This window comes from Clarias gariepinus, chromosome 12, assembly GCF_024256425.1.
Source record: "Clarias gariepinus isolate MV-2021 ecotype Netherlands chromosome 12, CGAR_prim_01v2, whole genome shotgun sequence".
NCBI lineage: Eukaryota > Metazoa > Chordata > Actinopteri > Siluriformes > Clariidae > Clarias > Clarias gariepinus.
The window spans coordinates 28,146,212-28,170,192 of record NC_071111.1 but is presented as its reverse complement, the minus strand read 5'-3'; the positions used below and the strand labels follow the sequence as shown (position 1 = coordinate 28,170,192).

At 38.2% G+C, this 23,981-nt stretch overlaps 1 protein-coding gene across 4 annotated transcripts in view; it reads left to right on the top strand.

Moving 5' to 3' along the window:
* The window catches only part of LOC128534530 (NACHT, LRR and PYD domains-containing protein 12-like), a 192,593-nt gene that overhangs the window by 4,858 nt on the left and 163,754 nt on the right, over positions 1–23,981 (top strand). Inside the window, exons 1-5 of one of the 4 annotated variants that reach the window (XM_053508989.1) lie at positions 9,938–11,447; positions 11,488–11,925; positions 15,394–15,495; positions 19,757–19,810; positions 19,951–21,738. In XM_053508989.1, coding sequence (XP_053364964.1) covers positions 15,458–15,495; positions 19,757–19,810; positions 19,951–21,738 — 1,880 coding nt within the window. In that variant the 5' untranslated portion in view covers positions 9,938–11,447; positions 11,488–11,925; positions 15,394–15,457. Of the gene's footprint in view, positions 1–9,937; positions 11,926–15,393; positions 15,496–19,756; positions 19,811–19,950; positions 21,739–23,981 lie in introns of those variants that run through there. The other 3 variants (XM_053508990.1, XM_053508988.1, XM_053508992.1) reach the window with 3 other exon arrangements.

Below are 23,981 nucleotides of genomic sequence, written 5' to 3'. Positions count from 1 at the left end.
TTAGTTCTTTTAGGCCTGTTCTTCTAAACAATAGAGGTCAAGCGGGCGGGAGTCTGTGCTAGGCTAAAAACAAACCCTAGCCGGCCGGCTCTCCCGTCCATCATCCTATCCAACGTCTGCTCCCTGGACAATAAACTGGACTACATCCGACTCCAGCAGGCTACACAGCGTGAGGTTAGAGACTGCTGTGTCTTCGTTTTCACGGAGACATGGCTCAGCGACAGAGTACCGGACGCCGCTATTCAGCTAGACGGGCTAGCCTCGTTTCGCGCCGACAGAAATGCAGCTCTGTGCGGTAAGACTCGCGGTGGCGGCTTGTGTGTTTACATCAACACGAAATGGTGCAAGAACTCTGTGCTAGTTTCTAGTTATTGCTCATTGCTAGTGGAGTTTGTGATTGTTAGATGCAGACCTTTTTATTTACCACGGGAATTCACCACTGTTTTCATTATCGGAGTGTACATTCCACCTAGCGCTAATGCTAAGGAAGCGCTATGGGAACTGTATACAAAGATCAGTGAACTGCAAAATACACACCCGGATGGACTTTTTATTGTTGCTGGAGATTTCAACCATGCAAATCTCAAGTCAGTGCTTCCTAGATTCCATCAGTATGTGGACTTTGCAACGAGAGGGAAAAACACGCTGGATCTTGTTTACACAAACATCCCCGGCGCATATCGGGCAGAGCCCCGCCCCCACCTCGGCTACTCAGACCACATCTCTGTTATGCTAATTCCAGCATACAGACCACTCGTCAGGCGCTCAAAACCGGTTCTGAAGCAGGTGAAAACCTGGCCAGCAGGAGCCATCTCTGCCCTTCAGGACTGTTTCGAGAGCACTGACTGGAACATGTTTAGGGAGGCTGCAACTTACGGTGACTTCACTGACTTGGAGGAGTACACGTCATCAGTGACCAGCTACATTAACAAGTGCACCGATGACGTCACTGTCTCCAAGAACATCATCTCACGACCCAACCAGAAACCCTGGATTACTGCGGAGGTGCGTGCACTTCTGAGGACCCGAGACTGTGCCTTCAGAGCGGGAGACAAGGTGGCCCTCAGAACAGCAAGGGCCAAACTATCTCGGGCCATCAGAGAGGCAAAGCGCGCACACGCCCAGAGAATCCACAATCACTTCAGGGACAGCGGCGACACACGGCGCATGTGGCAGGGCTTACAAGCCATCACTCACTACAGGACGACATCACCTGCCTGTGACGGTGACGGCTCCCTCCCAGATGCGCTGAACAACTTCTACGCTCGGTTCGACAGGCAGAACGACGTGGCGGCGAGGAAGTCCACCCCTCCTCCGAACGACCAGATGCTGTGTCTCACTACAGCTGAGGTGAGGAAAACTCTACGCAGAGTCAACCCACGTAAAGCTGCTGGACCAGACAACATCCCAGGCAGAGTGCTCAGAGAATGTGCTGAACAGCTGGCAGATGTTCTTACCAACATCTTCAACATCTCTTTGAGCAGCGCCGTCGTTCCCACGTGCTTCAAAGCCACCACCATCGTCCCCGTGCCCAAGAAGTCTACTGTGTCCTGTCTCAATGACTACCGTCCCGTTGCACTTACACCCACCATCATGAAGTGCTTCGAGCGGCTCGTCATGAGACACATCAAGACGCTGCTGCCCCCTTCACTGGACCCACTGCAATTTGCGTATCGTCCTAACCGCTCAACGGACGATGCCATCTCCACTACACTCCATCTTGCCCTCACACACTTGGACAAGAAGGACGCATACGTTCGAATGCTGTACATAGACTTCAGCTCAGCATTCAACACTATCATCCCCCAACAACTGATCGGGAAGCTGAGCCTGTTGGGCCTGAACACCTCCCTCTGCAACTGGATCCTAGACTTTCTGACCGGAAGGCCTCAGACAGTACGGATCGGGAACTGCACCTCCAGCACCACCACACTGAGCACTGGGGCCCCACAAGGCTGTGTGCTCAGTCCCCTGCTGTTCACACTGCTGACTCACGACTGTGTAGCAACACACAGTTCGAATCACATCATTAAGTTCGCTGATGACACGACCGTGGTGGGTCTCATTAGCAAGAACGACGAGTCAGCGTACAGAGAGGAAGTGCAGAGGCTAACGGACTGGTGCAACAACAACAACCTGTCTCTGAATGTCGACAAGACAAAAGAGATGGTTGTTGACTTCAGGAGGACACGAGGCGACCATTCTCCGCTGAGCATCAACGGCTCCTCTGTGGAGATTGTCGAAAACACTAAATTCCTGGGTGTCCACCTGGAGAAGGACCTCAACTGGTCCCTCAACACCAGCTCCCTACACAAGAAAGCCCAACAGCGTCTTTTCTTTCTGAGAAGACTGAGAAAGGCCCAGCTTCCACCACCGATCCTGATCACCTTCTATAGAGGGACTATCGAGAGCATCCTGAGCGGCTGCATCACTGTCTGGTTTGGGAATTGTGCCATATCGGACCGCAAAACCCTACAGCGGATAGTAAGGACAGCGGAGAAGATCATTGGGGTCTCTCTTCCCTCCATTGAAGACATCTACACCACACGCTGCATCCGCAAAGCCAACAGCATTGTGGCTGATCGGACACACCCCTCTCACACACACTTCACACTCCTGCCATCTGGAAAAAGGTACCGAAGCATTCGGGCACACACATCCAGACTGTGCAACAGCTTTTTTCCACAAGCCATCCGTCTCCTCAACAAAAAGGGACTGAACTGATAAACACACACACACACAAACATTATCACTCAGCTTAACTACTACAACTCAACTACATTAATACATCAAAACACTGTGACTGGACTGACAAATCAACACAAGCGCAGACACACTGACCCACACAAACTATCCTACACACATCTGTAAATGCCTCACTGTTTATCTCTTCTGCACAATATTCATTACTTTTTGCACAAATACCAATTCTTGCTGCTATGTTTTTTACTACCTCAACACCATATTTTATGTCTTATGTTTTTTTGTTCTGATATGCCGTTGTCGTCGCACTGTCACTTTGTTGTTGCTCGTTTTGCACATTTGCACGTGCACTTTATGTTGTTGTCTGTTGTCTGGGAAGAAGAAACCTGTAGATAGTCTTTTAGTTAGTTTTTTTTTTTTTTTTTTTTTTTTTTAATTTAATTTATGTTGTAATTTATGTTAGGAATATCTGTCTTGTCTCTGCTAGCCAGCTAACTAGGCCTCCTAGCTAGCTAGTTTAGCTTCTTTGTTAATTTATGTTGTAAGTTTATGTTGCATGTAGCACCTTGGTCCTGGAGGAACGTTGTTTCGTTTCACTGTGTACTAACTGTATATGGTTGAAGTGACAATAAAGCCTACTTGAACTTGAACTTGAACTTGAACTTTAAGCTGCCTCTCTTTCTCGTACCTTAGAACGGAAGCCAGATATAAAAGTTTGTAACCTTGCAAACATTGTTTAAAAATTATAATGGAGAACAAGCAGTTCCACTACTAAAGGGAAAGTAGTCCTGGTACTTAACTTAACTTTTAAAGAAATTTGCTGGCCAAACAAAATATTTTACATTGCTGTTTAGTTTACACAACGTGTACCCAGTTCAAAATCTTAAGTTGACTCGACTTGTAATTTAAATATATAAATTAGCTCAAGTACTTTTGGTTGTGGGCTCAATTAATTATATTTCGCTAGGGTTGACTTAGCTCAAATTTTCATCTATTTATAAGGTAAGCTGTCTCCCATTGATGTAGTTTGTTTTTTATAAAAAAAAAAAAAAGTTGGCCTTACAATACTCAGACAATCAAAATAAACCAACATTACTTGAAAAACTTCATTCTTCCAAAGTCAAACCGTGATCTGCATGAAACAGGATAACACAGTCTATTCGGATTAAAGGTCAATAAATTACCTGGAGATCACCAGATGCTTATCAGTATCTTACTGATTCTTTTAGATTACATCATAATCATTTTTAAAAACTAGCAAAGATTTGACTTTTAAAGCCAAAAAAAAAAATCTATGGCAACAAGAGTACGTCTCGCCAAGTCTAATCATTCGGATGGCTTCATAGGTGAAGCCACCTTAGAGCTAGTCATGATATATATATATATATATATATATATATATATATATATATATTAATAAGGCTATATACCACCAGAGAGTATAAAATACTGTTTTAAAATGATGTTTTAAAGCTACGTTGTGTTTCATATTCAAAAAGGGTTTTATACTTTCAAGAGTTTCACTTCAGCTTTTTCAGGTGTAACTTCATGTTTTGGAGTGATGTTTTTAATTACCCGGTATTTACTCAATTCAATTTTCATGCAGATAAGTTGTAGATGTAGATGAGCATTAGTGACTCTAAAGCCAAACTAACACAGACATTTTTATATCCTATATAAGTACTGAAGTTGCGCTACTTATTAACTGTTTTCTCTGACTTTCTTTAGCTGAGCGGTCACACGGCCATGTGTGCTTGGGTGGAGTAGGACGCGGTTGCAGGGAAAAACTCAGGCCAAAGTGGGAAAAAAGAGAGATATGTTTATGAATGTTTAGCTCCTTAATTCCTGTACAGTGTACCTAATGTTAGCTAAGCTTACCTCAGTAATGTCCGGGTGCCTCAGTATAACCATAAGTGGAAACACACCGGCCTCACGTATACTGTATAACGCTAACTGTCTAAAATACCTGTACACAGACTAAAACATTTTATTTAAAAAATAAATAATTACTCAATAAATAATCACCAGAATAATAAAGTGTCCACAAAAAGGCGGGGGTCTTATAAAATCACGTGATTGCATCTCAGTGAAGGGAAATTACTGACTCAACTTGATTTTTTTAAATTTATTCAGTCTTCAAAGTTTTCTTGAACACAGTGTTACCTGTTGTCTCAACAAATACCACTGTAAGAAGTTGGCCCAAAAATACAGTATTAAATCATTCAACATTTATATAGTTGGATTTTTTTTACTGTGCATGTGTTTGGCAATAACCTTGCCCTGGCAGTAACAATTTACTGCCTATAATAAGCAGCAAAGAAAGTTGCACAGCGATATGTTCCAGACACCAAATGATTTGTGGAATGTTAGTTCAAAGTGGATGATGCAATAATTTCCTTGCCAACTGAAGAGGAAACAATAGATCTATAAAAAAACAGCCCCTTTTTGAACTCTGAATTGATTATATTCAAGTGTACAAGTACTCAAAGCATTCCCATGCAAGAGACATTGAAGACCTTGATCTGAGTGGAGCAATCATGCCTACATAACGCAGCTTTGGTTTGAATTGTGGAAACAACATGAAATGAAATAACTAACACTCACCTTTAAACTATTAGTCAACGACAAACCATTCACACAAAGTGAAGTCCTATCCATAATGGTCATAAGTCTTTTTGATCCTCTTGGCTTTGTGGCTCTTGCCACCAAACAAGGAAGGTCTCTACTCCGAAAGCTAACTATTAAAGAAACAAACTGGGATGCCGAGAGAAATGTGTTGAGTGGAAATTGTGGAAAGATTTCTTAAAAGACAAGGAACACCTTCACATTACATGTTCTTACACACCTAACTCTATTTCAAAAGCAAATAATAAATAAATCTGTTTTTTTCAGAACAGTACTCTCAGGACAGTAGATGGAGAAGGTTGGATTAACCTTGGCTTCATCTTGTGAAAAACAAAACCAACCATACAATGATTAGAGCGCAGTAGTCTTAGCAGGGGTGGTAGTGCAAATTGCTTGGCTACATCTACAATAAAATTAATATTTTTTTGTCTACGTTCACAACAGGGAATCACACAATTCTCAGTAACAATGACAATACACACCCAAAAAGCCCAATCCTGCTGACTTTGCTATTAGGTCCATGCATGCAGCGAAGCTTGTGGAGCTACCTGGCTTACAGGTCCAGCATTCGAGCATAAGCCGTAATGACTTTATTATGACAGGCAACTTTATACTTGTGGATCCAGATTCAGGCCAACTGTGACAGATTGCACAACAGTAACAAATGATGAAGATCTCACCTCTAAGAGTTTCCAGAGATTCTCTTTTTGGAAATGCATACAAAAAGCCCTTGCATCACCAATTCATGTAACTCTACTCTTTTAGATCCAACAATGAATCCTACACATGCAGCAGACAGCATTTGTGCTCACAACCACAAGATATGCATAAGCAGTATTCCTCATGTGCATGTAACCTGTCCAAAATTTCATGGCAAACTAAATTTGTAGTTGTACAAACAAGTAGCCCAAAATGAATGGCCTATGGCACTAGTTACAAGTGTTTTACCTGGTCAAGATGGAAAGATGGAAAGGTCATGAACCTAAAGTGACGAATGGTCCAGCAATTTGCCATGGAAATGTTCCTTACACTACATGAACAGTACATTGGTCCTCACCGGTTAACCAACCGGATACAGTAGGTGGCAGTAGATACATAGTTTGTTTGTTTTGTGTCCAAATGGAGAAAGAAGTAGAATCAACAGGAGGCTTGTGTTTGTGTGTGGATGTTTTTATTCTTGAAACAAACTCAGAGGGTCATGCAGCTCGGAGGGTGAAATGAGCGTGTGCTGCGCAGATACAGCAGGAGGCTCTCAGGAATGACTTTAAAACTCTACTCTGTAAGGTGAGTAGCCATTTGCTCTCTAGATTCTTTTTTTGATTTTTTACAGTGAAATTGGTCCTTCCATTGGAATTGAAGTCCTCATTAAACATTAACTTGTTTGGTCCGTTATTTGTTTATTATTAAGAATTGACCTTATTATTGCAAAGATATAGTGTTTTTGTACACTGTGAATTAAAAATACAGATGTACACAATAAATAAATAAATAAATACAGGAAGAACAGTTAAGTGTAGTAAAATACAAAAATGCTACAAATAATTATAATGCATTTAAGTTCAACAAATAGCATATATATGTATAATAAGAAATATCTAATCATGTATTTTCTCTTATCACCAGGATCAGAGAAGTTTTCTGTGAGGTGGCAGAGACTAGGAATGGCTACTAATATTTCTAACATTCCTACAAGAGAGATGATTGTGCTCTTTTCCTTACCTTGTGTAGCTTTTAAAACTTAGCTAATGTGCTGGAACTGTTAAATTTGAAACCTGCCCTTGCATCAATCAGGGTTTGTTTTTAACATGTTTTGTGTGCAGTGTGTTTATATTATATTTTTGAAAATAAATGTATACTGTAAAATCCAAGATGAGTGTGGGTGATTTGGAACAGAGACAAAATACTGGTTAAAACGTGCAAAATGTTTTATTAAAAATCATTCAAGTAGAATATCCTTCAAGTAAGAGTTAGAACAGAAAAGTTGCTTTTTGTTCATCATATGCGTGAACATCCTGTTCGTTCTCTTCATGTTCCTTTCTTTGTATCTGTATCCAAATTTTGGATTTCATCCAAACATTAATAGTCTCCTACTCTACATCAATTTTTTTCCTTTCTTTGGTTGTTTGCTGATCTTCTACAACTGTCAGAGGTTTCAGCCTGTGTCTCCTCCAGTGCATGTCTGCAAGAAAGTATAAAAGCAAGAAGCAGGAATTTAACAACAGTACTGTACAACCATAACAGCTTGCACAAATAATTTCGTCACAGCAATTACAGGTAACCTGAAATTGTGTGGAGCTTTTATGGATCATCAGCATCTCACTTTTCACAAGTATCTCTGAGATATGTTGGTGTACTGTATACAACAGAAATGTTATACAAATAATAAAGTACCTGTAACTCTAATAGTTACAGAAGCACAACACCATTTCTGGCACGTTGAATATTAAATAGGAACATTATTAATGTTGTTAATATCATTACTGCATCGTCTAGTAATTATCTGTGGATCTTGTGATAATATTTTAAATGCATATAATAACTTATGAAAGATGATCCTTTCACATAAGCTCACAACAAAGTTAGCTTAGAATGTTCTTCATGTCTGCTTACTTTAAGGCCCCAGATTATTTCCCTGTTTAAAATGCAAAAGAGTAGATGCGATGAACTCAAGTGTCTTTGCCCAGGTCATGAACTCTATGAGCTAAAACTAATTAAAATTAGATACAAAGTGACACTTTCCTTTAAATTGATTAGACCTTATGCATCTCCTGTTATAATTAATGTAAAAAAATTGACATTTTGTCATGAACGGGGTGTTGTGGCAGGTGTTGAACGCCGTGGGCGGAAGGAGCAGGCATAGAGGCAGAGGGGTGGTGTAACCAAAAAGAGTCTTTTAATTAAGGGTAAACAAAGTATAAATAAAGATACAAACAAAGGAACAAACAAACTCAAACAATATTAGCTTTGTGCTAACAGGGGCTCTCTGGCAAGACACAGGCAGGGGGAGACACAAAACACGCCCTGTGGCGAGACACAGGCAGGGGGACAAACACCTAACAGGGCACAAACGAGGCATGGAGCTGAAACTGGACACACTAGAGAGGAACGGGAGACACGTAAAGACTAGAGACGAGAGACCAAGAGAGGGACGGGACGAGGGCTAAAGACATGGCAATCAGCTAGGCATGGCTTTTAGCTAAACATGGTTAAGCTAAGCTTAACCATGGCAGTCAGCTACACATACACCTAGCTAAGCATGTCTTTAGCCCCAACATGCACTAAGCTACACTTACCAAATAGCTTAAACACACTAGGGAATAGGGGCACAGAAACACAGACAAGGGATACCCAGTGGCTAGGCTAGGGGACACTCAAAGGCTAGGCTAGGGGACACTCAAAGGCTAGGCACACTGGGCAACTAGGGAGGTAGGAAACACAGGACAGCTAGAGACACAGAGGGGCTATGGCTAGAAGCATGCTAGTTACTGTAACTCAACATAGAATTTAGCTAAACATGCTCCTAGCCACACACACACCTAACTACTTACCTGCTCTAGCTAAACACAAGAACACAGGAGGACAGGACTGAATCAGCTCCACTAACACAGACGCAAAACATACACAGAAACATTGCCAAAAAGAGAGCCCAAGTCAACACAACTAAAATCAAAGTACAAACTAAACAGATAACAAAACAGAACAAACCAAAATGCCCACATAAATGACAGTGGTGGTACCAAAAATGCTCGACCCAGTTTCTTCTTCTTCTTCTTCTTCTTGTATCGTTTATTGGCGGTTGACATGCCAACTTATGGTGTATTATCGCCACCAACTGGACTGGAGTGTGAAGCTTCGACAGGGGTTACGAAAAAAAAAAAAAAAAAAACTTAAATTCTTCCTTCCAATCCTGTCACTTTGAGGTAATAAAGTAATTCTTTTTGCACTCTTGACTGTTCTGAAGCACAGCTCAATAGATTTGTTCAATTGAAATTAGTTATACTTAGTTCCTTCAATTTCTTAGTCAACTCGCCTCTTTCTCTATTATATGCTGTACAACGTAGCAGTACATGTTCAATTGTCTCTACTTAACTACAGCGTATACACAATCCAGTTTGATGTTTCCCTATTATGTATAATGTCTGATTTAAACCAGAATGTCCTATCCGCAGCCGTGTAATAATGATATCTTCTTTTCTGTTGTTGAGGCACAGTCTCCCTTTACCAACTTGTTTTTAAATGCTATATAGGTGCCTACCCTTTATTCCCCTGTCCCACATTTCTTGCCACTTTTTATTGATTTGATTTTTGATTATTCCTTTTATTTCTGCTTTACTTAATGGAATTTGCACTTCAACAATCATATGTTTCAATGCCTGTTTAGCCAATTTATCAACTGTTTCATTCCCCTGTACTCCTACGTGAGCAGGTACCCATACGAACTTCAGTATTAAACTCATATTTTGTATTCTAAGCAGATTTATAAGTATTTCATAAATCAATTCTTGCCTTACTGTTGATGTCCCACCTGACAAACGGTTTAGAGATGATATAGAGTCTGAGCAAATAACTGCCCTTGTTGGCTTAACTTCCTCTACCCATTGAATAGCCAACAAAATTGCTATCAGCTCAGTTGTAAAAACAGATGCATAATTAGTTATCCTTTTCTGAATTTTGACTTGATATCTTTGAATATATACAGCTGCAGCCGTATGCCCAGAAGCTGGATCCTTTGACCCATCAGTGAATATATGAAGCATTGAGGAATATGCTTGGTCCAAATACTGCTGTACTACGACCTCCTTATGTATAGTTTTTTCGTTCTTAAATTTATATTGAAGATGAAAATCAACTTGAGGCATAGGAAGCAACCAAGGAGGAACATTTGGCATTACGACAGAGGGACTAACTGGAATATCAGTAATACCCAGATTCATCGCATCCTTATTTGCTGTCCATCCAAAACTTCTGATGTCATCATTTCCGTATTCCCAACATTCTTTTAGTATTTCCTTAACCAGATGTGTCTCAGTATGTCCTTTTATATTAACCCAATAATTCATTGCTAATTTCAATTTACGCAAACCTATTGGCAATTCTCCTACCTCCACCTGTAATGCCGACAAGGGAGAGGATCTAAAAGCCCCACAACAAATTTTTATTAATTGTGCCTGTACTGTTTCAACTTTCTTAATCCAGGATTCTGATGCAGATCCATAAATAATATATCCGTAATCAATTACTGATCTGATCAGAGCACAGTATATTCTTTGTAAAGATTTTCGACAAGCTCCCCATTCCATCCCTGTTAAACATCTTAATATATTATTACTTCTTTTACATTTTTCTATTACTTTCTCTATATGTGTCTTAAAAGTCAGCCTACTATCCATCCATATTCCTAAATATTTTATAACTTTTACTTGTTCCAGTACCTGTCCATATAGTTTCACTTTAATTTCAGGGATACTATTTCTCTTTGCAAAACAGACTAGTTGAGTTTTAGCAACTGACAATCGGAAACTCCACTTATTTGCCCACTTTTCCACTTCATTGACCGCTGTTTGTATAATTTTGGTTACATGTGAAACATTACGCCCTCTTTTCCATATCGCCCCATCCGACCCAGTTTGCCAGTCTAAACAGCTATTTATAGATTGATTGATGGCTACCTCGGTTCAGGTGTGCACTGCCTCACCTGACCGAGGTGCCTGCTGGGAAACTGAGTCGGCCAACAAAAACTACAAAATAAAAACAGTGACCTCTAGTGGAGGACCCTTACACATTTAGGCTACTCGTACACTGTAAACACAATTTTTATATGATTCGGTGGGAAACATTTACGACACACCTGACAGTCAGGTTATTACATGAAAGTTGATTTGGCATACATTATGCCAAATAGAGTGCAGTGGACTTTTACGGTTTGGACTGAAGTAATGTAGAGCTACCTCAGCTGAAAGCAAAGTCAGATGTCCACACAACTTGGAGTGGGTTATGTAGAAGGATAATGTAAGCACATGTACATGTGATTCGTCCAGGCCAGCTGCTCCAGCTGACAGTAGATTGACAGCTAGACGATGGTGGGTGTCACCATTATAATGCACAGATTATAATACTAGGTCTGTAAATGTACCAGAACCACACTTTTCCTCTCCGTAGTCTGATCTGGTCATTTACGTGCAAGTCTAAGGGGCTTAACTGTAGATCCAGCTGCCACCTATTATAACTTTTCAGTTTCTAACACTGTAAAGAACACTGTGTGCGCTGCTGTTACTGACGCACTGCTCAACACACACCTCAAGCTGCCGCTGTATCTCAAGTTGAATTCTAAGTAATATTCTATCTTTGTGAAATTGTAAAGGGCTACGCCAGATAAATGCATTAGGCAATCATTAATACGCAATACTAGATTTATTTTTTGCCAAGTGTTTAAATTTAAAGTGTTGACTCAGTCTGGAATGATTCATCATCTGTAATGAATCCTCCTTCCCAAAGGGGAAAGAGTTTCTCCCTCAGCCGTGACTCCATTTTGTGGAGCTGTTGGAAAAGCTAAAATGTGTATTTAAGGCAGAAACGGTGATATTAATGTCATTAGAGGTGAGTGAATGATTTACTATAACAACTTTGAAAAGAATGTACAGTAAATACATGTTTCCATAAAACTCATCTAAAATCAGATTTCAGAAATCCACTGAGTGAGTTGGTACTACAATGTTTTAGGCTGTAAGAAAAGTTCCTCTTTTCAGTTCCTTAAGAATGAGACATTCAGCCTGTTTAACAACTCTAGTTTTATTACTCCATAAAACTAGAGTTGTTAAACAAATAATGTGTTTTACAAATACCTGTTAAGTCCCTTTAGATTTTTCTTAGTTTTCTCTCAGGTCCAAGTTTTCTCTCAGGTCTCTCAGCAGAAGTCATGGTGTGTGTATGGACTCTAAAAAGATGTTGAGTCAGTGTAACCTGAACCTGTAGGATTCGAAAGCAGTTTAAAAGAAATCAAGCAACATTTAGATGTGACAAAAGAAGAGGTAGATCAGGTAGACAAGGTGTGATTATTATTAATCATGATTGGAATGAGATCATATGAAATTAAAACGGAAATTGATTTGTTAAATGTGTTACTAAAACGTAAAATCAATATAAATATTAAGGCTATTTATTTATTTGAATGTTTAATTTAAATGTACAGTACTGAATTATTTATACACTGTAAAAAAATGCGCATTTGTGTGTGACTGCTGCTTTACTATTTACACCCAAAAGTTGCATGCATAAAATGTATAAAACCATGTCAGTTAACTTTTCGCATAATTTCCACTAGTAGAATAAACATTTCTGCTCATTTAGTTTTTTAAAGATTAGCCTATTATCATTATTTATTTGCTTGTTTTGTTTTCAAAAACAGCACAGAGGCTGTGGTGTTGCTGTTTATAGCGCCCTTGTTCATCAACAACGGTTCAGTCATTGTGACTATAGGTGTAGTGCTGCCGGGGTGCACCGAATTGTCAAACACTTCGAGGGTGTCCATAATTGTCTTCTGGACACTCTGGCAAGTCAGCAGTCTTTTTCATATGTCAAAAGTCACTTCTGGGTCATGACCGACTCCAGAGTTGATTCGCGTCTCTAAGCCGGTAATTTTATAGACACAGGATTGGTGCAGAGAGACTGAGCATGCTGGTTTAAATCTGGCCCAATAACTTACGAAACAAAGTCAGTAATACTGTGACAGGTGGAGTGAATCACCTTCTTCATCATTCGGGTGCCGGGGCTGCAGGTGGTGCTAGGGTAAAACAGTTTTCGTGCAACAAATACTAATTTGGGCCGACCATAAGAACTTAAACCTTTTCCAGCCAGTTTGACTACAAACTCACATTCTGGCCAGTGTCAAAAAGTCTTAACCCCGACACCCTTTCACACCAGTCAGAGCCGCCGTCGGAGGCCTTGGCCATAGAAAGCATCATCCCAGCTCTCCTCTGTGATGTGAGCAAAGAGAACACAACTCTAAATAAAATCAATATTTGGTGTGACTACCTTTTGTCTTTAAACCAGCATCAAGTCAATGATTTTCACATCACAAGGTCTCTCCCAGGCTTTAATTTCAAAGCAGACTGGGGTTTTAAGATGTGTTGTCTGTACAGTGGAACATTGGATTACAAGCATATTTTCTTCCGGAAGCGGGCGCGTGTTACAAAACACTCATTAAAACCAAATTTAATTTTCCCATAAGAAATAATGAAAACTCAAATTATTCATTTTACAGCCCAAAAAATTAATACATAAAAATATAATAAATACAAAATATAAAGTAAAAAATAAAATAAATTAACTTTACCTATAAAATTTTTTAAAGCAAATCCCGACAGATAAGTGTTTCCGTTTGGGCATGCAGGCGCTGTGTGTGTGTGTGTGTGTGTGTGTAATGTGCGTGCACACACCCACATTAACGGAGAGACTGTTTTATCGAAAAAATTAGCAAGAAACATCGCTAATTACACTCGCGTGAGCGAATACTAACAGAATCACTGCTGTAATGTAAAACAACAACAACAACAACAAATGAACAGGCACTTTACCTTTGAAAAAATCACGACAGCGCAGAGTTTCTGTGTATGGCAGAGAGTGTGTGTCTGTATGTGTGTGAAGTCGAGAGGAGGGGGGGGGATGGGAGGGGGACTGTAAAGGCGAGAGAATGTGTGTGTGTATGTGTATTAGTGTGAGTGAAGGACCACGGTGTCAAATTGCGCACACACACACACACGCACACTCTCTGCCTTAAACAGATAAGTGTTTCCGATTGTGCACGCAGGCACTGTGTGTGTGTGTGTAATGTGCGTGCGCACATACGAAACTCTGCAAAACTTTGCAAGCACTAAGACCCAGCAGGGGAGACGATTACCTACAATTCCGCAGCGCAAGAGAGAAAAACCATTGGCTCGGCGTCAAAACAAAAACATGCGTGATACATGATACTCACTACTCGTAAACCAAGACAATGCTCGTTTTGCGGAATACTTGTAAACCGCGTTACTTGTAATCCGAGGTTCCACCTGTTCTACCAATTCCATAAAACGTTTTTGAACAAGCTCAGTTTTGGGGCATTTGAGGGTGTTAAAATGCCCACAGTCTGCTTTGTAAATTTTGTCTGTTTATAAAAATGGCTGTAATTCTTGAATTATTAATGCCATGATTTTCTCAAACTCGTCAATTAAAGCAGAAAATCTGGACTTCGCTCACAGTGATTGATTTCAGTTTCAATGTGGGTCTGTACAGAGGCCATATGGAAACTTTATTTTATTATTTACTGTATGTATATAAACATTTTTATTTTTATTAGGACATTTTGAAAATTGTTTGAAAATGTAAATTCAAATTAACCAAATTATTTAATGAAATTGTCTAGCACAACCTGGTTTGTGCTTATCTATGTGTAATGGTCGCCCACAACCTCAGACATTCTTTTATGTTGAAGGTGGAAATGTTTGTGAGTTTCTATGCAGAGCATGTGGGATTCTCACTACACTCTTCACGCAGCAGAAAATACAGTGTTAGAGCAAGGGGTAAATAACCGTAATAAAACTCCAGACAAACTCTTTTAAGAACTATTCTCTAAATATACATGTGCTTCGTGTACTGTACTGGCATTTAAGGATGATTCTAGAGTTAACCCTTAGAGGGTCTGGCAATGCGAATGTATCTAATTTGTAATAAGGAAAACAGAAATAAATTTTCTGTTGTATGCAAAACGCAGGTGTGTGTGTGTGTGTGTGTGTGCGTGTGTGTGTGTGTGTGAGAGAGAGAAAAAGAGAGAGAGAGAGAGAGTTTTACAGGATGCACTTCAGAGCCACTGTAACCCAGATCAGAATAAAATAAAAATAAATTAATTAATGATTTTGTGGTGAGAATCCAAGGTATCAGTCTCTGTGTAAAAGCAGATCCATTAATACTGTAAACATATTATTCTTATTTATTTTTTACTGACAGGTAAAGATTTTTTTTTATTTTGGCTTAATATGTAATCATTTTCAAGTGAAAGGTTAATTGCACATTTGTTTTTGTTTTCTCCAGAAAAAGAGATCAGGCTCTTCAGGATCCAGCTGTGTGTTTGTGCAAGTTATAGTAATATTCAAAGATGGACAGAGATGATGCATCTCCATCCGCAGAAAAATGGTAAGCTTTGATGTCTGCAATGTTTGAGTACGTTAAGGCATTAAGTTACTGATCAAAAGGTTGGCGGTTCAAGTCCCAGCTCCTCCAAGTTGTCACTTTTGGGCCCTTTATAAAGGCCCTTAACCTTACCTGCTACAGTGACGCTGTAGCCATGACCCTGTGCTCTGGCCCCAGCTATGCTTGGATATAATTTTACGAGGCAGTAATGTATATGTGACAAATAAACACAAAAGAAAAAAAAAAATGTTTAGTAACAATTTGCACAGCTTTACTGTGGTTAGGTTACTCACACATGTACTCAGTTATAAAACTTAAGTTGATTCAACTTCTAATTCAAATATTTAAGTCAGCTCAAGTAGTATTGGTTGTGTAAATTATATTTCTCTAGGGTGACATTGTCATGTTTTGGTGGTGTTGGGCTGTGGGCTTGTGGTGAGGCCTAGATGCAGAGGTACGAATGTACAGAGTCTTTTTATTAAAAAAAACATAAAACAAAACATGAACAAAGAAAGTTGGCTTTATGCTGGAGCATGTTACAAACAGAACATTCAAATAATAACTTACACATTCAAGGGACTTAAACAGACAAGGGACTAAACTTAGTAGTAGACAAGACAGACTAAGAGACTAAACAGACTAAGATCTAAGCAGGGATCCGTTCTTTGTACGTCACTAACTCAGTACTGGATTTGATTGTTGTGGATTTGTCTTGATCTTGGATTGTTTCGTTCTTCAATGCACATCTCGCACTTGCTGTGATAACAACATGATCGTAAGCTTAAACCTGCTTGGAAGCTGGTTTATTTAATGTATACAGGATTTAGACTGTGCTCCTGGCGGATTATGATTGGTTAAAATGGCGAAGTCACATCTGATTGGACTGACGCAGTATATAGGGAGAGGGTGGCGGTGTTCTGCGCTAAAATGTCATGGATTGCTCATCCCCTCCCCCCCCCCCTAAATAATGGCTATCAAATATTATATTAGAACATAAATTCATAGGTTTATTATTATTAAATATGATATTCCTATTATTATAAACCTTAGGCACGCGACAGCCGTCAAGACCATTAATACGAATTCTTGTATAATGTTTATTTTGTGGCACATTTATTTTTCATGGCTTTGTCATGAATATGCAAATAAACATTAATATATAATAAAAACAAATATTATTTATGATGAAAAATTAGATGAAACTAATTTAATTGTAAAATAAACAATCTAAAAGTACACATGTATATGAAAAAGAATGTTAATACTTATATTTTTTTTTACATACAACATTTATTTTTTATATTTATTATTTTATTTTATTGTCTCATGTAATTTGTAAACCATTAACCTATGAATTTATGTTCTAATACAATATTTGATAGCGATTATGTTGCGGGGGGGGAGTTAGAGCAGAACATTTACCAGTGTCTTAAAAGTAAATAAAGATAACTATATTCACTTTTAATTGTTCCCATGTTCGCATGGGTCCACTTCTGGCTCTGACATTGAAGATGACAAAAAGAGCAATTAATACAGATAGGATTTGAGTAAGTATTTGATCATGAATATATATAGTAAGGTCAATAAGTATTTGATCACCCTGTGATTTTGCAAGTTCTCTTACTTAGAAATCATAGAGGGGTTTACAATTTTTAGCATAGGTGCATTTCCACTGTAAGAAACAGAATCTAAAAAGAATAATCCGGAATTCACATTGTATGATTTTTCAACAATTTATTTGTGAATTACTGTGTCAAATAAGTATTTAATCACTTGCTTATTAGCCAGATTTCTGACCCTCAAAGTTATTTTAGTATATTTTTAAGTTATTTTGCTTTTAAATAGTTAATATGCTTCTTACGGAGCCACTCCTTGGTTTTTCTGGCTGTGTGCTTTGGGTCATTGTCATGTTGAAATACCCACCCACAACCTTAATGCTCTGACTGAAGGAAGGAGGTTTTTGCCCAATATGTCACAATACATGGCCCCGTTTATCCTCTCCTTAATACAGTGCAGTCGTCCTGTCCCCTGTGCAGAAAAACACCCCCAGAGCATGATGCTTCCAGCCCCATGCTTCACTGTAGGTATGGTATTATTGGAATGATACTCATCATTCTCCAAACACAGCGAATGTAGTTAAGACCAAAAAGTTCTACTTTGGTCTCATCTGACCACAGGACTTTCTCCCATGGCTCCTCTGGATCATCCAGATGGTCCCAAACTTTAGTCGGGCCTGGACATGGGCTGACTGAAGCAGGGGAACCTTCCGTGCAATGCAAGATTTTAAACCATGACTACTTAGTTACAAACAGTAACTAAACAAGTAACTAAACAAACAGTAACTAAACAAGGGGGACAAGCAGACAGAGAGACACACAGAGAAGGAGACAATCTTACAATACATACTTAACCAAAACAAATGCAAACTTAACCAAACAGCTCCATAAAACAGATGCCAACTAAACACAGAAACCAAAACACAAAACAAATACCGACTTTACAAAACAAATGCTCGACCAAGTTTCCCAGAACAAACAGCTATTCATAAAGGAACTAATAAAGCTATCTCGGTTCAGGTGAGCGCTCTCATCACCTGATGAGGTGCATTCTGGGAAACTGAGTCCAAAAACAAAAAACTACACAAAACACACACACTCAGTTTTCGGGCACACATCGCCCATCAGGGGTGATCCCTTAGAAATATAGCCCAACTTTTCATCTATTCAAAAGGGTAAGTTGTCTCGCATTGTAGATCATTGAAATAGTTGGTTCAAGTGATTGTCCTCCTTAAAAACAAGTTAGCCTAATACCCCAACAATTAAAATACACAAAAATTACTTAAAGAAAACTTTATTATTCCAAAACTAGTCAAAGTTAAAAGAGTGATTTTCATAACACAAGAAACTACAGGTTCTATTTTGCCTAAAGGTCTGGATAACCCCAGCTGCTTATCAGTATTTTACTGATTCTATATTATAATATCATAACTATTTTTAAAACTAGCAAAGATGAACAGAGTCAACAAAAAAGAGTCCAAAGCAACAGGAGTTTGTTTCTCAGTATGCACCTGACGGGATGTCTTTACAAAGCCAATAGAAATCATGGTTGGTTCATATGTATATGTCCAGTTCTTATGGAATTAATTGTTCATAGCACAGAACTGACGAAACACCTAAAGCTGCTGCATAGTCACCCAGACCCTCAAGGACTAGAACACCACAGTACGACAGCAACTTCATCAGCTTTTTTATGCTCCTCCAGTGGCTCCAAAAGGCCATCTATCACTCAATATCAAGTTATGATGAAAATTAAAAAAAATATTAATAAGGCTATATACCACCAGAGTGTGTAAAACAAAAAAAAACGGAGTTTTACTTTGTCTCCGTTGTCTTAACAAATACCGCTGTAAGAAGTTCGACCAACAATACCATATTTATACATTTAATATTTATCTAGTTGGAGTTTTTGACGTAAAGGTTTACCTTAAAATTTAAAAGGAATAATTCGACCAGAGCTTTTACTATTAATGAAAGTCTAACCGTCAATAATGCAAATAACAATACAACACCAAATGATCTTATTGTAAAGTGAACTTAAGTTATTGTTAAATTAGCAAGTTAGATAAAACAGTAACTGTGTATATAAAGGACTGGCTATAATGTATTAAAGGACACTCCAGGGAAAGGGAACAGACCAGCTGTATCTCCATAAAAAGTGATCAGTCCATAAAGATTAGTGACCCCTCACCCGTAGTCAGGTGGTAACATCATCTCTCTGTTTAAAATTAATTAATTAAGTTTTGTCTTTGTAAAGTGTTAGTATGCAAATACTTGTTTGGTCACTGCTAGAGCACCACTTAGCATTGCTTGGTCAATGACAGGATACCAAGGCATGAGAATCTTCTTGAGTTACACAAGTACTCTACCAGGAAATGCAACTTATTTAGTTGTTATGCAATTTATTAAGAACAGAACAACATCAAACATCTGGATTAAAAAAAAAATCAATTGGAAAGCTGATCAGATACAGAATATTTAGCTTTCTGCTTTTCCACACATTTCTAAACTTTCTAAATGTTTCTGCACAGGATGAAGTGATTTTTTTTTTTTATTGAGTATGAAAACCAGTAAACTCAGACTTACTGGATTAGCCTTAATGTTTTTTCTTTTTTTCTCATTGGCTTAAGTAGATAGATGGACAAATGCATTTTTTTCTGCTGTTTTATCTGCTGTTATCACCGTTAACAGCTAGTTTTTGTTTACAGTTTTCTACAGAATGCAGAAGATGGAACAGAAAAGAACATCATCGCAAATACAGGGTAACATCAAAACTAACATTACTGTGAGACTGACACACTGGTGATATAAACCTGTTGTTATTAACTACAGCATGATTAGATATGACCATTAGATATGGATCCTATGTCTCACCACATCTCCCTTCCTTACCATCTTACAGGCACGACCCAGAATCTGTTGCTGTAAATGAAATCCAGACAAAGTTCAAATTAAATCTGAAGAAGTTGTTTCAGTGGTTAAATGGAGTGATAATAAACTTTGGAAACCGACTACTCTTGAATGATATCTACACAGAGCTCTACATAACAGAAGGAGACTGTGGAGACATCATTAAAGAACATGAGATGAGACAGATTGAGGCAATATACAGGAGAACAGGGGAAACACCAATCAAATACAACGACATCTTTAAGCCATTATCTGAAGAAGGCAAACCCATCAGAACTGTGCTGACAAAGGGAGTCGCTGGCATTGGAAAAACTGTCTCTGTGCAGAAGTTCATTCTGGACTGGGCTGAAGGAAAGGCAAATCAGGACATCCACTTCATATTCCCACTTCCTTTCAGAAAGCTGAATTTGATGAAGGACCAGAAACTGAGTCTGATGGAGCTCCTTCATGTCTGTTTTAAAGAAACAGAAATGTCCAATTTGGAAAAGGTTCTGTTCATTTTTGACGGATTGGACGAGTGTCGTTTTCTTCTAAATTTTCAGACCACAGTGAGAGTGTGTGATGTAACTAAATCAGCATCAGTGCCTGTTCTGCTGATAAACCTGATTAAAGGGAATCTGCTTCCCTCTGCTTTAATCTGGATCACCTCCCGACCAGCAGCAGCTAAACAAATCCCCTCTGAATGTGTCCATCGAGTCACAGAGGTACGAGGGTTTAATGACCCACAGAAGGAGGAGTACTTCAGGAAGAGGATCAGTGATCAGAGCCTGGCCAATAACATCATCACACACCTGAAGTCATTAAGAAGCCTCTACATCATGTGTCGCATCCCAGTCTTCTGCTGGATTTCAGCCGCTGTTCTAGAGAGAATGTTGGGTGAAGCAGAGAGTGAAGAGATCCCCAAGACTCTGACTCAAATGTACACAAACTTCCTCATCATTCAGATAAACATGATAAGAGAAAAGTACTCAAAGAAGCAGGAGAGTAATGAAATATTCCTTAAACTGGGACAACTGGCTTTTAAGCAGCTGAAAAAAGGGAACCTGATCTTTTATGAGGAAGAACTAAGAGAGTGTGGCATTGATGAGAGAGAAGCAGCAGTGTACTCAGGTGTGTGTACGCAGATCTTTGAAGAGGAGTTTGGGCTAAACCAGAGTAAAGTGTACTGCTTTGTTCATCTGAGTGTTCAGGAATACCTTGCAGCTCTGTATGTCCATCTGATGTTCATGATGGAAAACAGAAATGTTCTTAAAAAGAGTAAAGCTTCAAAAAAGAAAAATGAAGGAAATAGAATCGAGGAAATAATTACAATTTTAGATGTACATCGCTGGGCTGTAGATCAGGCTTTAGGAAGTGAGACTGGACAACTGGATCTTTTCCTTCAATTTCTTCTTGGTCTCTCAGTGAAGTCCAATCAGAAACTCTTAAAGGCCTTAGTAACACAGACAGAAAGTAGCTCCCAGAGCACAGAGAAAACAGTTCACTTCATTCAGGACAAGATCAAGGGAGTTTTACTTCCTATAGAGAAATACATCAATCTGTTCCACTGTCTGAATGAACTGGGTGATAATTCCCTAGTGGAGGAAATCCAACACTACCTGAAATCTGGAAAACAAAGTGAACTCTCTTCTTCACAGTGGACTGCGCTGGTGTTTGTGTTAATGACATCAGCACAGGAGCTGGAAGTGTTTGACCAGCAGAAATATACCAGTGCAGATACGATAGCAGATGTCTTTCTTCTGAAGCTGATGCCTGTAATTGCAGCATCCAGAAAAGCAGTGTAAGTAAAGCTAAATATAAAAAAGAAAAGAGTAAGTAAAATTATTTTTAAAAACATGTACTTTGGGATGTTTAAGCCTCAACATGATTTAGGGTATAGGAAATGTAAATAAATACATAATAATAATAATAATAATAATAAAATACTACTACTAATAATAATAATTATTATTATTGTTGTTGTTATTATTAGTAATAAACAAATAAATAACTGGAGGGCATGTAGTACAGTAAATGTGTGGGAGCCAGCTGATTTCATTTAAGAAAAAAAAAAAGTTTATTTTATCTTATGAATTATTTACTTATGAATACTACAGTAATGCTGGTTTAACTTCACTGTGAGACACAAGCACAACAGCTTTAAAATTATTGTTGCAATAATTACAAGTAATATATTCACTTTGACTTTTGAAAAGTGAAGGAGAAAAAAAAAGCAGCATGACCTCATTCCACAGCACTCAAATGACCGAGCGCTTTTATAAAAGGTAGTCCTACTTAGTCCCACCTAGTCCTGAATCTGAAAAACAAGACTTTAGGGAAACCCATAGGTTTGACTTTTTAAAAAAGTTAATCATCTGTGGGGGTACAGCGATCTCTCCACTGGTACCTGCAAAAAGTTGGGGCTAAAAAGTGCAGTAATAATAATATGGGTGCCCTGGCAGAAACTACTACTACTACTACTACTACTACTATTAAATAAAAAAATAAAGAAAGAAAATTCTTGGATTGTTTTCAAATTCAAATTTAAATTTTATTTGTCACATACACAGTCATACACAGTACGATATGCAGTGAAATGCTTAGGCAACTGCTCATGACCTAAAATAGAAGACTAATATGAGAATTAAAATATAGGGTAAATAAAACTAGAAAAGAATAAAATAAAATATAAAAACTAAAGTTAAAAAAATAAATAAATAACTGTATGACAAAAATACACAATATAGAAAATATTTGAAGAATGTATAACGAAATATAAAACAATAAGAGCATCTGAAGAGAGAGGAGACCAGTCTGTATGTTTTATATAAGTTTTGTAAAAGTTTGTGAGAAGTTAATTTTTTTTTACATTAATTTTGTCAGCCTATTTTAATTTAGTCTTAGTTCACATACTGTTAGACTATAATTTTTCAAATATTTTAATTTCAAACAACAATTTTACTGAAAACTGTAATTTGTCTAATAAACAGTTACAATACAGTGAGTATGCTAAAAACTTTGTGGTTTCACTGTGACAATAGGGTATTTTGTTCAAATCTCATGCAATTGTAAAACCCATTGCAAGAAGAAAAAGAGTCTGTACTGCTGTGTAGTGTGAGCATTATAAAACAGGAGATTTTCAGATTTCAGATAACACACTCATTGATTCCCTCTCTTTTTTAAATGCAGCTGTGAACTGCAGATAAACACTGGATGTACAATGCATCAGTCCTTCCTGCTTCAGCTCAAGTGGCTAAATTGACATTACACATTAAACATTATCTTTGTTTAATTTAACACTTACTAATGCAAAGCAGTAATATTTCTGACACTTTGAAATTTGCAGGAATTGCATTCACTTGGAGTTAATTCATATTGTGACCACTCCCATTGTAATATTAATTTAATGATAATAATCTAATGTTATGTGCCTGCACTCTATAACATTAGTATGCAAAATCATTACTACACATGAGTACGGAAATAATGCTACACATTTAAACGTAAAGTAAACTGGATTATGAAACACTGTTCACAATCTGCCTAACTGTTATATAAATCTTAACATAAACCATACTTTTCATATATTTCTGAGCAGCTGTTATTCACTTTACATGTAATAAATCTAAAACATATGGGCGTTTCCCTTTTTAAAATAAATGACAAAAATAAAATTTAATTCAATACATTTTCACAATATTCTTATTTTTCTACAACGAAGGTTCAATACATTAACACTAGAAGCGAAACCTAATACAGAGTCTCTAAGGTGACAAACGAAGAAAAAAAAACTGCAGAAGAAAAAAATTACAAGTCATGTTTTACATTATACCCCAAAACTTTTGTGATAGAACCCAAATCTTTTGCGTTATAACCCAAAACTTTTGCTTTTTGGTTTATATTGCAAAAGTTTGGGGTTATAACGCAAAACATGACTTTTTTCTGCCGTTTTGTCCTCTGCGGGCTTCCTTCCTTTGTCCATCTGGGGGCTTCATACTATAACAAAACCGGCCAGTCAGGCACCAACAACCACGCCACTCTCAA